Source organism: Larus michahellis, chromosome 18 (genome assembly GCF_964199755.1).
Source record: "Larus michahellis chromosome 18, bLarMic1.1, whole genome shotgun sequence".
Lineage (NCBI taxonomy): Eukaryota > Metazoa > Chordata > Aves > Charadriiformes > Laridae > Larus > Larus michahellis.
This window is the reverse complement of record NC_133913.1, coordinates 4,428,023-4,449,678: the sequence shown is the minus strand read 5'-3', so window position 1 is coordinate 4,449,678 and position 21,656 is coordinate 4,428,023. Positions and strand designations below refer to the sequence as shown.

At 53.5% G+C, this 21,656-nt stretch overlaps 1 protein-coding gene across 1 annotated transcript; it reads right to left on the bottom strand.

Annotated features, from left to right (window-relative positions):
• Positions 1 to 17,497: 17,497 nt before the first annotated feature.
• On the bottom strand, positions 17,498 to 19,188 carry RPRML (reprimo like). The gene has a single exon (XM_074561812.1). The coding sequence runs from the start codon at positions 18,674 to 18,676 to the stop codon at positions 18,341 to 18,343; it is 336 nt and encodes a 111-aa protein (XP_074417913.1). The 5' UTR covers positions 18,677 to 19,188; the 3' UTR covers positions 17,498 to 18,340.
• Between the last annotated feature and the right edge of the window lie 2,468 nt (positions 19,189 to 21,656).

Sequence of the window (21,656 nt, the reverse complement as noted above, 5' to 3'; positions counted from 1 at the left end):
TCTTTTGAGTTCTGCCTTGCTGGTTCTTGAAGAGTAAAGAACGAGCAGCATTTTCTCCCCGGTCACTGTCTGAAGATCTTCCAAACCTCAGCCATTTCTTTCCTGGCATTGAACTCTCTTCCAGGCTGAAGATTTCTAGGTTAGTCCATCCCTGTGGAGGAGCTGTTCCACACTCCTGATCTTTGATTCGATTCTGTTAGAATCTGCAACACAGACACATCGGTCCCCTGTCCCTTCTTGTGCTGCCATGGGAGAGGAAGGCTGAAACCACACCATCCCTCTGCCAGAAAAGCCAGAGCATCTCCTATGGAGCCCGGGCCCAATCCATACTACGGGAAGGAGGAGGCAGCAGTAATGTTAAAAAAGGATTACAGCTGTGCTGCACAGAGGCTTCCAGGTTGATTCACGCACAGGATAGTGGCTCTTTGTGCCCAACAAGACCTGTGATAGCCCAGAAGCGTCAGATCTTCTGTGTGCACACATCGATATCCACCATATGCTCTTGCTTTCCTATGGGAAGTCACAATTCATAGGGACCGTGCCCTTCCTGCCTGCGCTGTGTTGCAAGGAGTCCTACGTTAATGGAGCTGCTGGTGGCTCATCCACAGTATCTTCATCCCAAACGCAGTTTGTCAGACCTCTGGTACAGCTCTAACTTCTCAGGAGCCTTTCGCAGGGAAAAGGACAGCCCCTTTTTGCCATGGGAAGAGAGCAATGTGTGTCGCTGCCACCAAAGGTCCTGGTTTTTTGTTTCCTTGTGAAGGTACATACGGGAAGTCTGATGAGGTCCAGAGACTGAGGCGGGGAATGGAGTAACAGCCAGGATCAGACCCAGGTCTGCAGCACAGCAAACTGCGTACTGCAGTACCGCTGCAGCAGCTGAGCATCGCTGATTTCCCATTGTAAATGGGGAAACTAAGGCACGCCACCTGACTGAAATAACTTAGTCGTCAAGCAGCCCAGAGCCAGGTGTAAACGATCCTGAGCTCATTCTACCCTGGGCTGTCATATTGCTTAACCAGGACTGGGCTCCAGCCGCCCCAGGAAAACAGGACAGAACCTTGCAATGACGGTGACTTCCTTTTTTAAACAGTCTTTGCTCTTGTGTAACGAACTGGCTCTGTTTCGTTTGAAACTGGCTGTGTTTCATACGAGGTGCTGCCGGATCAGGCCCTGAGGTGCTGACCTTGGCCGAGCGATCGGCAGTCCCCTTCCTGCGGAGGCTCGCTCTCTTCACGTGGTCAGCTCTGCGGAGCGAGCCGTGCTGCAGCGGGGGAGCCACGTAGGCGGCAGCTCTTTCAGAAAGGCCAGGGAGAGCTGGAAAATAGAGAAATGCCTGACAGATCTTATTTGAGCCTCACCAGCCTCTTGCCTCTGAATCATAGAATCATAGAATCATAGGGTTGGAAGGGCCCTCTGGAGATCTTCCCCTCCAACCCCCGGCCAGAGCAGGGTCACCCAGAGCAGGTGGCACAGGAACGCGGCCAGGCGGGGTTGGAATGTCTCCAGAGACGGAGACTCCCCCACCTCTCTGGGCAGCCTGTGCCAGGGCTCTGCCACCCTCACAGCAAAGAAGTTCCTCCTCCTGTTGAGATGGAACTTCCTAGGGGCAAGTTTGTGCCCGTTACCCCTTGTCCTGTCCCCGGGCACCACTGAAAAGAGCCTGGCCCCGTCCTCCTGACACGCACCTGACACCCTGAATGACTGTGGGTACCAGGCAGGAGGGAAGGGGAGGATCCAGCAGGTCTAGCCCTCACTGGGAAGCCTCCCAGCCAGCTCTGCTGAAACAGGAGGTGGCTGTGTGTTGCCCTGCCATCATCTGAGCCCAGACGTGCCCCATCTGGCCAGCCCTTCCAGCTATCTTGCTGGGAACACTCGCTGCCTACCAGCCAGCCTCTAACCTCCGGCCATCTGGCCTGAAAAAACCCCGATTAGGGAACAACCCGCAGGTCTCCAGGCTGGGAACGGGGCCGGTGCTGGTACGAGCCATTTGGTTTGGTGTGAATGCTTGGGAGCACATCGGAAGGGAAGAATAAGAGCGGGGAGATGGTTGGGCTGTGACACGTGGGGAACCAAATACCTGTCTGAAAAACCTCTTTACTTCCAGGTGTATAGCTTCACTGCTTCTATTGTTTTTTCCAAAAGGACTTTTATGAGGCTGCTCTCATGCTTTGCCCAGGGAGGTAATGTCAGTGCTAGTCTTTTGCTTCCTTCCTTCTTCTGCCTCCATCTTCCAGCCCCATTTCTAGTGGGAAAAAGCAGAGAGGGAGGCAACTGGAGTAGTTGGAGGAGCTTTCTGCTTAATTGACTTCACAATTGCTTTGCTGCCAGCCCCAGCCCCATCCCAGCGCACAGTTAAGTCTCTCGTCTTGCAGTCTGCAGAGTGCCACACCAGAGACCTGTGCTCTGTGGAAGTGCTGCTCAGAGCAGACCTGACGAAGGCGAAGAATGGGAAGTACCAAGGACCTCTGCAGCTCAGAGCTCTGCGAGGTGGGCTTAATCCCACCACCCCACAGGCCACCCGAGTCACACCTCATAGACTTTCTCCATGCCTTTACAGACCCTTTTCCAGGTCTGAGGCAGTTGGCGTGTGGCAGTGTGGAGGGAGATGATGCTCTCCTGAAGCTGTGTCCTCACAGCCCTGCTCTCAAAGGACCCATCATCTCCTCTCTGCCGAGCACGGAGGAGACATCCCTGTGACAGGCCTGACCTTGACATTGCTCCACGCTCCGGGAAAGCATGTGCCCAGGAGGCTGAGCTCTAGGGGCACCCTGAGACGTGGGAGGTCTCCACAACCACGAGCGGCTGCTCAGCAGCTCAGGAGGAGGGCGCTGGCTCCAGGCACGGCTCAGCCTCAGCTCTTGCTCATCAGCCCCCGTCAGCAGATGCTGGCCCCGGGGACCTGGACTGGTGCCTGGCTCTTACACCACCGAGTAATTCCCCTGGGGCCCGGCGGGCGCAGCCACAGCAGTGAGCACCCGTGGGATCGAGTTTCTTTGCTGCTGCCAACGCTACTTCTGTGGGTAAATGAAGCCAGGTCACGGGCTGGCGTTGCTTTTACGCACTCCCACACATGTGTCTCCCCGCGTAGCAGAATGATATTGCAGAATAATGACCGGGGCCTTCTAGGGAGGTCTGAAATACCGCCTGGCCTGTTCTGCCACTTGGAGGAAACCATGGCTCTGCGTCTCACACCTTGCCTCGTTCCTCTGCAGCACAGAGAGCCAGCATCCACCCTGCTCCCCCCACAGAGACAGACGGGGGCCCTCCCTGCCCGCTGAGCCCCAGTCTGCCTCCGTGGGGGGAGCAGGAAGGATGCTGGCCCTGTAAATAGCAAGTAATTTCCATTTCAGTGCTCCTGCTGCAGAGAAGGGCTGGGCCAGGGTGTGTGGGTGCAACCAGCTCTGTCGCTGCCTCTCCCTGCCTTGCGCTGCGTCTCCGCAGAATTTTCCTGTCGTTGTATCTGCCCTGCTCCCTCACCTTCGTATCTGCCCACCGCTATCTCTTTTGCTTTGTTCTCCCAAATAAAGATACTGGCGAACCATCGTGAGATGGGGGTTACCCCTCCCAGGGCTTTGAGGTGGCAGCAAGCCCAGCACAACACTAGCCCAAAGCAGGGATGAAGCTCATCGTCCACTTGCCGTCTCCTGGTCCTTAGGGCTACGAGGCTGGAAAATGCTGTGCAAAGCCCTTTGGTGCTCCCCAGGACCCAGCTCCCAGTGGAAATGAGTCCAGTTCATAGCTCTGTCACCTAGTGTGACACTGATTTTTCACCAGCCTTCGAAATTCAGTTCCCTGTCTTCGGAAAAGAGGCTCTGGCTGCCTTAAACACCGGTGATCCCCACTGCTTAATGCCAGATCCTTGAATTCAGGGTTCTGAATTCAGGGATCTTTGAACTCAGGGAGACTCTTCCTCCATCACAGTCAGGGAGACACAGGAGAGTCATTGCTGAGCCGTTCTGGATCCATATATCTGTCCACCCCTTCTCGTCTGTCTACCCGCTGCCAAGGCAGAGGAGTGTGAGATCTCCTAGTGGAAAAACAGAGGGAGAAGGGGGAGAATTGCCAAGTGCAACAAGGCAGGAGCAGGAGGCAGATAGACGCTGTGCCAAACGGAGATGTCAATCACCAGGCAAGCTGCGAGAGGAGCCGGCGTCCTGGCAGCCGAGCTGTGCGGCAGAAGCGGCTCTCTCCTGCCATGGAAACGGCATGGAGCCACAGCCACCTGCAGGGGCTGTGTCCCTGCCTGTGTCCCTGTCTGTGTCCCCGCACCGGGGCCATTTCTGCGCCCTTCAAGGTAGAACCCAAGTGACAACACTTTACAGTCACCGGCTTCTCTGTGCTCCCCTTCTCTTGCAGAGGTGTGCTTCTCTCCCTGTTGAATTTCCACGGTATGTCAGGGATCTGGGGCTCTGTCTCTCACGAGCTCAGCCCTCCTTGAGCGCTGCCATGATGCTTGTGCCCCAGGAGGGGAGGCGAGTGGTCCCTTGCCCGAAGATACTGAGTGACATGCGCAAAGGCAGAGGAGAGGCAGTGTCACGGAGTTTCAGAAACTGGCTTTTATCAAAGCTTTGGCTTGTCCAGAGTCCTCTCTGTGCAGTGAGCATTGGATCCATAAGAAGAGCCAGTATTGCACACTAGCAGGCAGAAGGAGCCACTGGCCTAGTTCCAGAGACCCAGTTCTGGGCTTACTGTGTCCAGTGCGGGGCTCCCCGGGTCAAGAAGGACAGGGAACTGCTGGAGAGGGGACAGCAAAGGGCCACCGAGATGCTGAGGGGACTGGAACACCTCTCTGATGGAGAAAGGCTGAGGGATTTGGGTCTCCTCAGTCTGGAAAAAAGCCGGCTGAGGGGGGATCTTATCAACGCTGATAAATACTGAAAGGGGGGGTGTCAGGAGGATGGGGCCAGGCTCTTCTCAGTGGTGCCTGGGGACAGGACAAGGGGTAACGGGCACAAACTTGCCCCTGGGAAGTTCCATCTCAACAGGAGGAGGAACTTCTTTGCTGTGAGGGTGGCAGAGCCCTGGCACAGGCTGCCCAGAGAGGTGGGGGAGTCTCCGTCTCTGGAGACATTCCAACCCCGCCTGGCCGCGTTCCTGTGCCACCTGCTCTGGGTGACCCTGCTCTGGCCGGGGGTTGGAGGGGATGATCTCCAGAGGGCCCTTCCAACCCCAGCCAGGCTGGGATTCTGGGATTCTGGCCTATCTGTCTCTTCAGGCTGAAAGCAAACAGACTGAGCCAGCAGTCAGCACAGGCAGGTTGTGAGAGGCCATTCAGTGGCTCTGCAAAAGCAAACACCCCATCTCAATCACCAGATCGCTTCCAAGCCCTGTCTTTGGCACAAATTCCTGCAGGAGAAGGCCTTGATGTAGGTCACAAAGCATGAGAGAGCCAGGGGAGAAACGTGAGCGAGGTGGCCCGCACTTTGCTCCAACCCTTTGCTGTCTCCTCGGCTCTGGCAGCACACACCATCTCCAAACACCGCCTCCAGCGCAGGAGACAGCAGAGGAGGAAACACGGAGGTGACATAAAAAACAGCATTTGCTTTCTTGGCCATCTGTCACAGTGTCGGCAGTCGTCTTCCCAAACACATCCCAGCTCAGCGCCGGCTGGGAAAAACAGGGAGTTATTTTGGTTCATCATCACACAGCAGGAGCGGGACGATAGATCCCACGTGGCAAGCGGGCAGGCGGCGTTCAGCATCAGGATGGCTGGCTTCATAGAATCATAGAATCACAGAACGTGTTGGGTGGGAAGGGACCTCTAAAGGCCATCTAGTCCAACCCCCCTGCAGTGAGCAGGGACATCTGTAACTGGATCAGGTCGCTCAGAGCCTCATCCAGCCTGGCCTTGAATGTCTCCAGGGATGGGGCCTCCACCCCCTCTCTGGGCAACCTGGGCCAGTGTCTCACCACCCTCAGTGGAAAGAACTTCTTCCTAATGGCTGATCTAAACCTGCCCTGCTCTAGTTTAAACCGTTGCCCCTCGTCCTATCGCTACATGCCCTTGCAAACAGCCCCTCCCCAGCTTTTCTGGAGCCCCTTTAGGGACTGGAAGGGGCTCCAAGGTCTCCCCGGAGCCTTCTCTTCCCCAGGCTGAACAACCCCAACTCTCTCAGCCTGTCCTCACAGCAGAGGGGCTCCAGCCCTCAGATCATCTTCGTGGCCCTCCTGCTGGGACAGGACCCGGCACCCGCTTCACCCCGAGCCACCGGTGGGGTTCAGTCACTCCAGGAGTGGCCACCGGCATCTTTGCTGCTCCGTGTCCCCAGCTGCAGGGCTCTTCCCTCTGCCTCACCGACCTTCCCGGTGGAGAGCTGATTTGTCTGAAGATTCGGCCGCGATCTTGAGGCTGTGGTCAGGGAGGCGCAGGCCACTGCCAGACGGAGGGTCCCATGTTCCCACTTGTCTCCCCTGTCATGGCACTGGCGGCAAATGGGTCGTGTCAGCGAGTTCGGTGAGGAAGCTGGTCCAGAGGACAAAAAAAAGGCCAATATTCAGCCAGATCAGCTCTGTCATCTGCCTCACTGATGGGCACAGGAGAGGGGATGGAAGGAAGGAACCCCCTTCTCTGGTGGCTGCCTGCACCTCCACTGGCGTGCGGTCACGAAGGTGTGATTCTGCTGGTGCGAGCGTGCGGTCAGCACAGGACCTGATTTAGCTGTGCAGGGCTTCGCACAAGGGACTGTGCATCCTCAGAGCCTGTCCCCAGCATCAGTGGGTTTCTGACTGCCTGCAGGCAAAGCAGTGAGGTGCTCGGGCGCAGTTCCAGCCCCCGCACAGCACAATGGCCTCCCTGTGTTCAGCTTGAATGCAGCAGCCGTGCCAGAGCTCTCTGGCCTTCAGGAGATGTTTTCCTCGAGCCTTGCTCTGGGCAAACTTCCCCCACTGTCTTCTCATTTTCCTAGTCCCGAGGCGGAGTCCCCAGAGCAGACACGGCGAAGGCTGGCAGAGTTTTGACACATTTCATAAAGAGCATTAATAGCGCAAAACTGGAGGCTGTTCTGTTGGAGGGCCTCGGCTCCCCCCATATTCATTTCTCAGGCAATTCATTACCCAGCTGAAATTATTCCTTGATTAAAAAGACAGGTAATTCTTTTACATTGAGCTTGGGATTTCAGGAGGAAGTAACTTGCAGGAGACCCACACAGAGTAAAACCATGACAAGAATGGCTTAGAATTGGTTTCCCTAGGATGTTTTTAAGAGGAAGCATTTCCTTGGAGTAGCCTGGATTCACAGGGAGGTTATCCCAGCTGGGCAAAGGGAGAAAATGTCAAGGAAAATGGGGGGAAAAAATGGAGAAGAGGCAAGAAGGTCAGACATTTTGACATAGGCAAAGTGACTAGGGCCAGTTTTGTAATAAAAAGTTATTTTCTTGTCACATTGCAAAAAATAGAGACTGAAAGAAGGGAGAAAAAGCCTGAGAAATGGAAACGACGTGTGGCAGCTGGACTAAGGCAAAGCAAGCCAAGTTTTATCACGAGATTTTAATGTTTTGTCTCTTTCTGTTTATTTCCCAAGCTCCAGAATTACCCATCAGCAGGAAACCAGTGCCACATACTCCCACCATCTCTGCATTGTGATCCAAACTCAAAGCACGAGTAAAACTTCCCGGCTCCGCTGCAGTGAACTGATCGACGTTGAAGACTTGACGCTGAGCACAGGAGGAAGGTCCCATGTAAGATGCTTTGGGCAAGGCATTTATTACCGTTGCAGGTGGCAGACTCGGTGCCATGCTACCTGTTTCCCAAAAACGCCTCATCGCACCCAGAAAAGAAAAACAAGGGAGAAGCTACTGGAAAACAAGGGGCTTCTGCACAAGGACTCTTTGGTGGCTTGAACAAAGGAGACGGGGATGTGTAATAGGTTTGCAGACACCTCACGCTGGGAGGAGAGGTGTGAGTAACACAAGGCAAGGTGAGAGTTCGAAAGGAGCCCAGTAAAACTGAGAAACGGAGCTGAAATGGCCCCGGTGATGGGGTTCACTGGAACAACCGCAGAGTTCTGCAAACCTCCATTGATCATCCATCATCAGCTACACAAACTGTGGATGGGGGACAATAAGCAGAAGACCTAGAGGGGCGGTCCTGGGGTTTAAGTGGATCCAAGGCTGAGGGAGAACTCTTCTAAAGCTGTTTTTTGGGGGAGCTTGAGAAACGCCTTTCACAACATGACAGCCTTGCCCTCCTCTTTCCTGCAGGACAGCATTCCTGTTACCTGTGCCAGCGGTGTTGCCCGGGGGCTGCACGGTGAACCAGAGAATGAACTGACCGACATGCAAACCTTTGTTTACTGATAGTTTACTATGGGGTTTTTTTCAGATCCCCTGATCTCCTAGGCATGAAGTGGGGAGGCACGAAGAGACAGCGAGGGTGCAGGGAGCTGGGGATGCTCTAAGCTGGAGCCGCCGCGAGCTTCAGCGCATGAAAGCACAGTCCTAAAACAACCCCCTCCTCCAGAAACGATCACAACTGGGAGGCTCAGCCAGGCATTTCCACCACAACAAAGAGGAGAGCGCTGACGCTGAGCTTTGGCGTTGCTGTTCTTCGATTTCTTCATCCCACAGCCCCCCTGCCCATGAGGAGGGAGCTATAAAAAGGGACTTTGGCCCAGCGCCTCCGAATGGCCAGCTGTGTCTCTTTGTGTTTTGTTGCCAGGTGTTGTTCCCTCCTGTTTGTTAAAGGGTAACCTGGTATATACCTCACAGAGAATAATGGAGCTATTAGTCAGCCTAAAGCCCTGAAATAAGATACCTGCAGGCAGCAGGCCAGAGCCATTTAAAGTAACTGTGCACGGGGCAAATTCCTAAGCAGGTTCTTGCTAACTTCTCTCTCCCGTCAGCCTTTGCTGCTCCATCTGGAGCCAAGAAGGAGCTGGGTTTGTCGTGGCTCGTACAGCAGCACTGGAGGCTTCATCTCTAGCTCAAAGTGCTTTGAAACCAGCACCTCAAACTGGGTGGGAGGGGGCAGAGCCATTCATACCATCGTGCAATGCGGTCAGTGCAGGGGAGTACTTTGGAATTGCTTTGCAGCCCAAGGGAAAAATGAGATGTCAGGTCTTGACTTGAAACTGGAGCAACATCCAGAGCACCCAGCCACCCCAGAGCTGCCTCCTTTCTTTTTTCTTCCCATTCATTTGGGAAGCACATAAAGCTGGAAACGGTTTTAACCCCAAAAGAAAAGAAATATCCCTAGTGATACAGCCCAGGCAGATGGAAGCATGAAAAAAAAGCTGCAAACTACAGGAATGGTGCAAACGCGATTAGTATCTCCCCCCTGCACCCCCTGCCCGCCCCAGTGATTATTACATTTCTGTACAACGAGATGACGAACAGTCGGTGCTGAGTGAAATGTGTGCGTAATTTTTCATCCCTCCATGCCTTGCTTCCCCAGGCACTTTATAAACTCCGTAATGAAATGCAGCCACCTGGCACACAGCACACTGCCTAGCAGTGGGAGAGAAGGGAAACTCGAGCCAAGGATGCAGAATAAGCCCAGCACTTTTCTAGCCATGATCCTTCAAGATGAAAAGAACGTCATGTTTGTTCCTACCTGTGCAACCTCTCTGAGCCATCCCTGGCCACTGGGAAACTGCCTTTTGTACCAAATACCAAGTCTTTGCTCCGTGAAACGGGGATGTGGAGTCTCACAAGGGACTTGCTAGAAAAATTGTGTGCACCTGGGCAAAGCAACCTATTTCCTGAAGCTCCTCAGCCAGAATCATTGCTTCACTTTGTCTGGTCACATTCGTGGTGGAGATGTTCAGATTTGCCCAGGTAGAAGGGATCTCCAGTACAGCCAGGGGCTACTAAATCTATGGTTTTCTACCAGAAAGCATTGCCAAGGCAGATCTAGAAGTGTCACTGCCAACTCCAACTTGTACCCTAGAGGTTTCCATCAGCCCAGATCATAAAGATGTCCCTGCTCACTGCAGGGGGGTTGGACTAGATGACTTTTAAAGGTCCCTTCCAACCCAACACATTCTATGATTCTATGAAGCAGGGTTTCTGGAAACCCACCAGCTGAGACAAACCCAGCAGCAGAGACAGGAGAAGGGGCAACCAGCACAGCTGATTCAGCACTGACCATACGCAGCCCGTCTTGGAGGCCGGACAGCTGTTTGCATGCTGTAATCATGACAGAGGCAAGTGGAGATTAAACGTATTGTCCTTTCCAGCCATAATCCTTTGCCATGCTGCAAATGGCCCGTGGAAGGTCCCATCACACTAGGATTGTTGGCTCCTGCCTGGGTGTGTGAAGTTTAACGGTCCACCAGCTCCCCGGTTTGTGATGTGTGGGCTGAAGAACAATGAGCTTTGCTGTGTACATGAGTCACTCAGCCACCCTCACTGCAGCCTGGGGGGTTTAGGGGTTTTAACATCTCTCTGGAGAAGAGAAACTGGGCCCTGCAGGGTACGGCAGGTCAGGGGGTAGCAGTGTTGAGTTTCCAGGCTGGTCCTTGTGCAGTGGTGTGGCAGCTGGCACAGCACACACCAAGCTGGATGGCTGTCTGTACTGGGAATTCATTGCAACCAATTAGTCCGATTTTCAATTATCTGAGAAAATGAACTTGGGTAATTAAAGCCTAATTACATTTTGCTTGCTTCTTCAGCTGTCTTGTCCTATTAAACCTGCATTTTGGGCCTCAGCGAGGCAAGAGGGGAGTACTCACAGCTGCACAGAAACCTGTAAGATGGGAACACTTGTGGGGCCTGCCAGAAAGGACGGTTCTGCCATGCCAGGATGGAGAGCCAGCACCCAGCACCAGCCAGGCAGCTGTCCTGGGAAGGGAACAGTGCCCGGAGCTTGCTTTCATCCACACCTTGTTTTCCTGGAAGGTGCAGCGTTCTGCACAATCACCTGCATCCATCTGCACACCCGCGCTTGTGTACCAGCCTCGAACAACATCAACAGAGACATAAGGGAACAAAACTGGCTTTTAATGAAGAAGCAGAGTTGTGTAGCTCTGCAGTTCCAGCCCCTTTCACAGACAGGTCATTCTAGTTGCCTGCTGCCACAGGGTAGATGTTTCTCCTTCCTTTTGTTGATTATTGCCTTGATCATCTCCATTTCCACAGTTAGAACGAGGTGATAACTCGTGTCCTCACAGTATTGGACCCTTTCAGAAGAACTGGAGCGTCACAGGAAGGACGGAACTTGTCTCCTTTCCCCCTAGAGCCTTTCAGAGCAAAACCAGAAGTGGTGGTGGTCACCAAAGGCACATATCAGCAAGGCACAGCTGGTGCTGCATAAATCAGAAATAGCAAGGGAGCCCACAATGGAAAGAAAGGGCAGATCTGACAAGGGACTCTGGTGCCACATCCTCTAATCTCACAGCTGCTTGCAAGGAGTGGCACTATCTTCAAAGCTCATCACTGGGACAGCAGAACCCCATTCATCTTGAGAAGCAATGTTCAGAGAGATCTCATTAGCTCAAAAAGAGGAAACTTGTTTGATTTAATAGCTGCTCCCTGACTGCACCCCAACGGAGAGCACTCATGATCCTGACCAGCTGAGTACCACAGGCTGACAGAGTGCCAAAACTGCTGCCTTCACCTTGACGTCATCTGTGACCTGCAGCCAAGATTGCCAACCAGACCCACCTCTCAGCTTCTTGCACTACTGTGCTAAAATCTTTGTCATTAAAAAGACATTTTTGCTTGTTGTTGATTAACCTGCCTTAAATTAATGATGTGAAAGCATCACCACACACTAATGAGCTTCTGGGAAGGATGAGAGCTGCAAAGGCATCTCTGAAGCTAGACTTCTGTTATACTTACAACCTGAAATACATGTAGATGAGAAGCGCTTTTCAGATCAGAGACAGTCACTTTAGATACGTGCTCATGTCTTTGAGCATCGCCAGTGCCCCCACCACTTTCCAGCACGTTGACAGCAATATCTTCGGGGATGTGCCAAACCATACTGTTTGCTGGCAACATTCTGATTTTCTCTTAACTGAATTTTCCACAATCATGTCCTCACGGAACAAACAAGTCCAAGGAATTGCCTGTCTCTAAAATCAGAGGAGTGCAAACTTGACCAGACTGCTGGGGAATTGCTTGGTTAAGTCATCTTAATGGGGGAACTGGTGTGAATCCAAAGACTTGTCCAACACCATGGAATGGGCAGTTGTCAAGGCTGTTGAGGATGTTTTGTGCTTCCCTGTGTTCACTGTTTTTCCAAAGACGTATTCTCCAGGACTAAAATGTGGGGTTTCCAGTCCCTCATTCATATTTGAGAAAACCAAGTTGGGTTCAAAAAGCCAAACGACTGCTTTAAAGACATCTACACTGGCATGTAAATCCATCGATTCTAACGAGACACTCGCCCCGCACAGACAGCACAGTCCAAAGCAATGCACTTTGGTCTTTTAACCCTGTCATTTTGCCACTGCCCAGGGACTGTTCGGGTCAGGTTGTTCGCACAGGTCTGAACCATACTAAGAACCATTCTCACAAGTTAACAGTATCATCCGTCAAGTTCCAATGCCCAGGGACATCCCTGGCACTGTTCATTTTCCCACTGCAGATGGAGCAGTAAAGCCCATGTTTTCTACTGAGGACTCTAAATGCTCATGCAATCCCGTAACAGCTCTGATTTGGCAAAGAGCAAGAGGAACAGCCCAGATTTACTTGGAAGCGAGGAGCTTTCTGCGCCCCAGGTTTTGTGGGGGGTGCTGGGTGCTCTGCCCACCTCAGTCGGGAGCGAGCCCTGTGCCAGGGTAGCAGCTCCAGGCAGGCTCGAGCAGGAGGCCGGGGAAGGAGAGGGGATCTGAGGAGCTCCAGGCCACAGCAGCAGAGCAGCTGGGAAGACACAGGAACTGGGAAACGTTTCCCTTTCAATCAGGGAAACGGGTAGGCAAAGTCACGGAAGCTGCGAGGCGATGCTGGCTCTTGAATTCTGTTTGGCCTCAGCTCTCCCTTGAGTACCTGCCTCTCGTGGCACCAAATTGTCCCTCGCTGGCAGAGCTAATGGACTAGAGAGGCTTTATCTGGAAGCTAATGGCTCTCACACGGCCGATACAAGAGAACCATGCTGCGCGGCAGTGGGGATTTATGGAGCGATGTTCCTGAGTAATTGCACTGCGCGTTTCAAGCCATGTCTCTGCTAAGTGAACCCCTACTAAGAGGTTCGGCTGCACTGCCTCAGCCTCCTCAATAGCAAACGGGCTCGCAGAGCTGCCGATTTAACCAGCACTAAGTTAAAATTCAATGTGAGGATCAGCTGCACAAACCTGACACGCTTGCTGGAGGCTTAGGAGGGGAGATGGAAGTGGCTTTTTGTCCATTGATGTGAGGGCAGGAGGGAGACGCGGCAGATTTCCATTTTGCCTTAGTGGGTGGCCCTTCGGGGAGCACCGCAGCCTGGAGACCACAGCTCAGGGAACCTGTGTTTTCTTCTTAGGTCTCCCATGCGGCTTTAGGAAAAGTGGTGTGTCACCTCCTTTCCAGTCCCCAAACTGCCTGCCTCATCTGGGAGACCGGCTTTGGGACCTTCATCCCACGGGATGCAGGTAACCATAGGCAGGCCGTGCACTGGGATCACGGCATCCTTCTGTGGGCTCGGCTGGGATGAGGGCTTGTCCATGCCCGCTCTCTTGTGCGTACACACTTGGGGAGATGCGCGTGTCCTTCCCGTTAGCCAGCTGGGGACACGCCTGAAACCAGCCCAGAGGTGTGGAAGGAAAACCAGGTGGTGACGCAGCATCCCAGAACCCCCATGAGAGGGGTCCAGGCCCTCACCCCCATCAGCACTCGGTTTCGGACCTGCGGAGATCCACTCCAGCCATTCCCCAGATTTCCCAGGGCAATGTGTGTCTGGAACAACCTGGTTCCCTCCACCTACCTACAGAACAAGCCCGGAACTGCCAGACAAGAGACAGGAAACTGCTACTTATCTAATTTGATTTTATTTTACTTCTTTTTCATTTTTTGGGCTCTCAGCAATGTGTTCAGTCTGGATTGAGGTGACAACCTGGGTAATGCCTCCCTGCCTAAAAAAAAAGGCTGTTACCATAACAACCTGACTCTGCGCTTCATTACCATGGCAATTCTCAGGAATTATTAAATACTGTGTATGTTTGGTGCACGCGCTCTAGTACATCTGGTGCCAGGCCCAGGTTGGGATCCTCCCTCCCCCCTAATCTATTTGTCTGTCTCATCTTGTTTAACTCTTTCGTTGTCCTCAGCCAAGACTGCCAGGGCAAGGAGAAGGAGGTGGGTATCGTTTGGGACTTGGTTTGGGTTTTTCTCCACCGCAGGCAGACCAGGGTTGCTGGGTTTTCTCAGGTGGGTCAAGCCACCTCTTTATTTCTCCAATTGTGAAATCAGTGATTACAGAGGTAGAGGATTTCTCTTTGCAGGCAGGCTGCTCAGCAGGGGGAAATGCTCTCACACTTGCCTTTCTCTGCTGTTTCTCTGCTGCCTGTCTAGAAATAAGAAATTCCAGTGGCAAGTGGGAACCAGCCCAGAGATAGGAAGCTGTTCCTGAAGGAGGACTGTGAAGGTCCAGTGCAGGTTGCCCTTGGTGGGGGTCAAGAAGCAGTTGCCCATCAGCAGGATAACTTGACTGACCATGTAGTGCCTAAAATCATGATTATTTTCAGAGCAAGGATGCAGACTAGGTGGACTAGTGGCTCGAACCAATGTGGCCAATCCCACAGGATTGCATTGGTATCTTGTATTCCACTGCCAGGACATGATTTTAAATGAGACTCAATGGCTGGTCCTGGCTTTGCCACCGATGTGACGATCCACCTAAGCATGTCCCTTCTCTCCCTGTGCCTCTGCTGTAGTTTATAGCCAGCAGTGTCTCTCAGTCATACTTGTACAGCCCCTGGTACCCCAGTGATGTTCTGGAAGCTAACATGCTACAAGCAACAATTAAAAAAATAAATCAAAGTAACATTAAACCAGCCTCTATCAAAAAAAAAAAAATGTCTGCTTAAATTTTCTTGGGAGCCAGTACCCACTTGCGAGCTTAAGCTAAATGAGTAGGCGTGAGACGAAAAAACGCAGCTATTTGTGGGGAAAGGCAGCAGAAAGAGCCATTATGGTCCGCGTTCCTTACGCCAGCCCTGGAGTAACCACCTCATCCTCTGGCTGCAGGACTCATGCCTCTGTGGCACGGCAGCAGGGTTTTCAGGGCCTGAGACGGCGGCTCTTCCCCTGAGATCTGGGGAGCATCATGGTGCCCTCAGCACCCTCCTTTCCACCAGGCACGACCTGCACTGGCACCTGCTCTGTGCGAACAGGATGGGGAAGGAATCAGGGCGGTTAAAACAGCAACCAATGACTTAACCACAAGAGGGTCTTTAGACCCCAAATCGCTAACCCACAGGCTAACCCACGGGCTTCCCTCACCATGCCAGCCCTCTGTTGCCTTCCTTCTGCTCTCCCCTTGCCATCTCAGTGCTGGCATCAATCGTCCAGAGGTCTTCTTTTCCCCAAATGATACCTCCTCTCAGTGGGGTAATCAACCTTTTATTGGGAAACTAACGGGATGGAGACTTGCGTGCAAGTGTCTTAAACCCACTGCAAGCAAGACAGAAGCCCAGTAACCCCATGGGGAGAGTTAAACAATACTATATGCCATATAGTATGGCAACGGTGGATGGTGGCCAACAACTGCTTCACTCTGCAGACCTTCGTCTGTTGGTCCACATGACCCAGTAATGTAGAAATAGCCCTTATTGTCAGGAAAGACACACAGCACGATTAGAGGATGAATAAGCCAATGTCAAGTTGTGCTTTTGCCCCAAGAGGCCAGGAGGAAAGTCTTCCCTCTCCTAGTTGACTCCTGAGCAAGCTCCGTCTGTCTCAGCAGGTGCCCAGCTCTGCTTTCTGGGGCATTACGTTGCTCCTCCACCTCATGTGTACGTGACCCTACTGTGGTTGACTTTTCTCCTTTCCTCTGGAAGACTCCGCAGCACAAAAGGGACGAAGACCCCCATGCCCCACGCCTGGATGTGGCCTCTAAGGACACTTGGCAAGTTGGTGACTATGGGGGGTTGCAGGGCCACATTTTCCCACTCATCAGCAGGACCCCTCAACATGCACAACCAGCTCTCCCAGCCCCTAGCAGAGCAAGGCGGGTAGGGATGGATGAGGTAATTTGAGCAGCCTCTTCACTTAGGGCATTGCTGCAGGTCAGGGTTAAGGTGATTTTGAAGCTTCCTTTGGTTCAGCAACTTCTTCTGTGCCTTGACTTGCATCGCTAACATTGGAGGGTTTCTCGGGATTCTCCCTCGCGCTGGGGCCACGGCTGGTGGATGGATTGCCAAGAGAGACCAAACACCAGCTTAAAGCAGGAGCTGGATGGGAGTTTAGTGAGCACGTCTGGGCTGTCCCCTGATAGCACAGCGACCTGAAGATGCAGTTACACATTTAGGTTATACCCGCAAGTACACTCCTAAGCGTTTGCAGAGCTGGGGCATCGTATGCATTAGGGTGATTTGCGTCTCACCCTGATGTGGTGACCAGGCTCTGCTCCCACAGTGGGAGCAATTTGCGCTCATATGCAAAGAGATCAACGGCCATAACACCCCTGTCAGCAGCAGGGACCAAAATCCCCTTCCACGCTGCGGTGAGAAGCCACTTTTACCTCTGCCGGCAGGGCGGCAAACCCTCCGTGCTGAGAAGGCTGCTCGGGTACGCGGAGCTGCAAGCTGCTCACAAAAATCAGAGCCCTGCCTGTTCAGCCATTTCACTGGCACCGACGGGACATTTCAGGGCTTTGAATCCCAAAATGCTGGTCCTGTTGCCACACTGTCTTTGTGCTTTCGAGGCGTTAAAGACAACAGGTTAGTGGGAGCAACCAGCGGCAGCGCTGCACCGCTGCGGCTCTGCATCGGGCTTAGTCCATCAATACCCTGCGGGAACCTTGAAGAAGGTGCTCAGCAAATATTGCTTAATTACAAAAGGTACTCTAATTTTCTTCCTCCTTCTGGGAAAGGCAGAGAGCTGTTCTTCCGGATTTACATCCAAGTGCAGCAGATCATCAGCTCCTCCAGTATCCAGGGTTGCTTTCCCACTACAGAAGCGGAGCCAGCAGGAATACTGTTGGCGCAACAAAACTCGAATTATTTCCATCTCACACCCACAGACCGAACTGTAATTCCATCACAGAACAAAGGTTAGGAGTCCTCCTCCTCTCACATAATTTAGTTTTGACAGCTCATCGGGATCAGAGGAGCTGGAGATTTTAATTCGGAGGCTGAAATCTTGCTTTGCAAGAGGCGCTCAGTGCATCTTTTATGAATCTCTGCTTCGGTGCTGTGCACGTATTTAACACAAGCCTGAAATACATAGTTCCTGAGGAATTTATTTCCAAGTGGTAACTGATACTCGCCTGTGAAAAATGTGTGGTTGTTTCTGCTTTAAATAAACATCTCTAATTGGAGTTCAATTGGAAGGTGAGATGATTATATCTGGAACTAGGCTTGAAATACCTGAACTCGGTACACACAGAGAAAGAAAAGGAAGACAACACCAAATTCTTTTGAAACAGGTTCTTTTGTTTCCCGAATGTTCACCAGTTTTCAAAAAACTACAAAAACCTCAAGGACTGTGACAATATCACACTTGAAAAAAAGGCTGTTGTGTACAAAATCAAGCATGCTTTTGTTTTGGGGTTGGAGTGGTTCTTTTGTATTTGTCTGGGTTCTTTTCTTCCTTCAGCATGTTGTGAAAGAAGAAAGTACCGGTTTCTTTAACAGGATAGCTCAAAACAATAAGGAAGAACATGCTTTCCCCGTTACAAAACTCTGCCAGAAGATGCATGCTTGAGGTCCGATATACAAACACAGGGACACATTTTGTGGCATGCAGACTTTGTTGTACGGCCCCCACGGCACTTCCCTTCCCGTGCCCCATGGTCAAAGACATGGCCCGTGCCGTGCATTTTGCTTTCCCTTTTGTTTGTTTGTTTGTTTCTTTGTTTTCTTTTTGTAGTGAGTTATTTGCGCTTTTTCTTTTCCCCCCCCCCTTTTTTTTTTTAGCCCTAAATCCCAGGTAGTGGTATCCAAGGTAACAGCAGAAAAGAGTCCAGATCTGCACATTATCACTGTTTCTGCAAGTTTCATGCAAAACTTAAGCCATTTCTGCATGCAACACGATGCTGGTCATTTATTGTACTTCATACAACTCAGGGGAGATTTCCCCGTTCACCACGACAGTTTGTTGACTGGGAAGCGCAGCTTTGCTTTCCCATGGACACAGACACACTAAAGGAACCCTCCCCCCCGTTTCCACTCCCCCCCAGCTGCCCCAAACACATGGGAATCTGCATCTCAGCACCAGGTCCAGACAATTCACTTGCCTACACAAGCCCGGTGGCTTCAGTAAAGTCCCATGATTGCAGCTCCCACATCCTTGGAAGGTCTTCGGTCCTTCACCAGAAAGTTAATCATGCTCTCCGACTTGATGAGCAAGTTGCAGCCCAAAAAGAAGATGCCGAACATCACAGTCAAGGAGAGGACACAGAGGACGGCGATCTGCACCACCCGCGTGATGTAAAGGCTCCTCTCGTCGGGCGCCAGGACCGAGGAGCCACCGTCGGTCGCCAGCACTGAGCCGGTCCCATTGCAGCAGGCCATGAGCATCCCCAAGCCCTGGGTCCTGTTGGGGTAAGCTCCCTGCTCTAGGAGAGTCTGGTTGAAAAAGGATCCATTCATGGTCTAGGAGCAATCCCAGATCTCCGGGGAAGGCAAGAGGGAAGCTTGCTGTCCCCCTGCCCACCTCTCACATGCCAAGCCTCGGCGCTGCTCGGCGGGCTCTGCTCCACCTCCTGCCTTTCTTCTCACAGCCTGGGATGGAGGGGAAACTTCTGCGAGGCTGCGAGCAGGTGGGAAGCCAATTCATGCAGCCGAGGGACAGCTCGGTCCCGGATCCCTCCTGGCACAGGCAGCCTTAGCGCAAGCCCCCAAAGAAGCAAAAAGAGAGAGATAAAAGGCGAAGGGGGCGCGGGGAAGGGGAAGGCAGCCAAAGATCACCCCATGCTTCCCGCCCTCGCCGCTGCCCCAAAGGTGCCACCCCGAAGCGCAGGGCAGCGGAGCGGTGCCCGTTCCCCCCGGGGGCCGGGGGGTCTCCCGCAGGAGGGAGAGCTGATTCCTGCCGGCTGGGAGCTCCACGAATGCAAGTTCCAAGCTAAAGTCTTCACCGTGTTCAAAGAAAAAACCAGCAACTCCACCCCCTTCCAGCCTCCCCCCAGGACCGCCTTCCTCCCCCTCCACGCTCACCCAGGCTGCCCACCCCTTCCCCACGCCTGTGCACCCCCCCTCTGCCCTGCCAGGGGTGCCCGCACCCACCCCTGTGCCACCCCCAAGCCACCCCCGAGTGGGGGCTGACTCCTGAGGCCCTGCGGAGCGGCACCCAACTCATCCTTCCTCCCAGCCCCCCCACCTGCTCCCCAAAGCAGCCCCCATGCTCAGTGTCCGTCCCGGACCGCTGGCAGGTTCCCGTCCCCCCCCGACGCAGGCTCCCGTGAGCCTCAGGTCAGCGCTGCTCTCGCCGGTCCCCGCTGCTGCTCTGTGCCACCCACTCCTTCTGAGAGCAGCGCTGGCCCAACGCAGCCCGGTCCACCCCCAGCTCTGCTCAGTGATGCCTGTCCTGTGCTTCCAGACGAGCGCTGGATCCATCCCCCTCTCTGCAACCTTGTCTTCCTCGGGCTGGGGGTTTCCTCCCCCGGCACCTTTGTCTCCCTCTTCTCCCCCTCCGGCTCCTTTAGTCCCCTTGGAAGGGGAGCACTGCGATGCTGCACCCTGCTCTCTGCCCAATACCCCTGCCCTGCCCTGGCCCCAGCTCTGGGTCCTACAGCGGCATCACGGAGGGCTGGAGCATCGCAGACCTTCTCCCTCGGGCCCCTCTGCCCCACGGAGGGAATCCCAGGGGAAGGTTTGTCGTCACTCCTCTCTCCTTGCCTGCGTAAGCTCCCAAAGCGAAAGCACAAGTCGGGGTGTCCAGCCATGTCTGGCTTAGTCCCGACCCTGCCCGTCCCAGGGCTGTGCCCGTGGAGCTGCCGTACCCCGGCTTTCCCCTTTGGTGTTTGCCTGGAAACGTGTCTGGATGGCAGAGAACAGGAGATCACCCTCAAGCCACGATGTGGGGAGCTTGTCCTGATTTATCTGTGTATATCTTGGCTCGCTTTCTTCGCCTAGACCCCGAAGGGGATTTTAATAAACCTAAATGAGAATTGATAAATCGCAGCTAAGGGCAGGAGCGTGAGGCTGGCTGAGGATGGAGGGTGGCATGGAGATAGCGTCAGTCGGGTTTCCTTTTATGCGGCTGGGATCTGTGGCCCTGTTCTGCTGCTGTGACTTTAGGGGCTCAAAAACTGTTTGGCTTGGGTTTTACTTGTTGCTTTTTCTTCCTTGTTTTGCGCATGGCGTTTCTCTCCCCGAAGGGCCGCCCGGTCCGCGAGGGCAGTTTGCAGCAGAAGCGCTTGCGGGAGGGAAGCGGAAAACCCTGATCGAACAAGAGCGTCTGCCCCTGTTTAACCTGAGAGCCAGGAAAAATCCCCCCGGGAAAGCAGAGCATCCCTGGCGCCCCAGCCCAGCCGGGAGCCCCTCTCCCCGGCTCGCTCCCAGACTGAAGGAGTTTCTGCTCCCTCTGGTGGCTCCAGCTCCAGCCTCTCCTCTCCCCGCACGCCTGAGCATGGATTCGGACTGCTGCACCCATCGCTCCTGGGTCACAGCCCGCGGTGACGGGGCAGCGGGGACACTGGGGCCTCCCAGCTCCAAACCCCCCTGCCTGTTTCTTGCCTTAGTCCCAGCAGGGACTTCCATACCCAGAGCATCCCACTATCAGTCACACAGTGCCCGGAGTTACCATCACGGCGACGTTTTCAGGACGAGCAGCACCTTCTTGCAGTCGGCAGGGAAACTGAGTCCAAATGCGCTGATTTAAGGTCATGCCATCCTTGTCCTCAGGCAGGACGAGAGCTCAGGCAGGTGCAGGCAAGTCAAATACTTTTTTTGTGACTTTTTTTTTGTGACTTTTCCCTTCTTCTTCAAAGTTTTTGCACCCTGCTGGAAGCAAGGGCTGGAGTTAATGTTAATGCTGGTTAATGCTGGGTGGGGATTTTCAGGACCATCCCCTGCTGGTTCAAGCAACCAGCTGCTTGGCAGGATGAGTCCCTCAAAGAAGAGGGGCCTGTGAGATCGATGGCAGGTCGGATCCATGGGATGGGCAGAGCCAAGCAGGGCTCCCACATTTCTCTCCATAGAAACTTGGACAAATTCCTCCTCCCTTCCACGGGGCATCAGATGTGCTTGTGGGGGGGTACAGGGACAGGCTGCCGCATGGCCAGAAAATCCTCCTGCAAAACAGGGAAAGGCCACACAAGCATTTCCAGGCAGGGGGAGAAGGACCTGTGCAGGAAAAGCAGGAATTTGGCTACCCTAAAACTGGCTAGTGGGATCTGCGGTGCGAAACGGCTCCGGGATCTGGGGCAGGGCGAGATCTAGAGCCCCCCAGAAAGCAGGTTTGGGGTTTGTATTGATGTCCCAGCCAAGGTGCAGCCCTTTTGGACACTGCACGAGGGGTCCATGGGCTTCTCCTACTCTGTTTTACCAAATCCTCATTAGAAGTTTTGGAGAGGGAGCTGGATCCCAGGTGGAAAATGATCCCCCGCGGAGCGGAGCCCAGGCAGCCGCG

Bases quoted from the DNA above. Each gene is read 5' to 3' on its own strand.
- RPRML (XM_074561812.1), bottom strand. From the start codon at position 18,676: ATGAATGGATCCTTTTTCAACCAGACTCTCCTAGAGCAGGGAGCTTAC.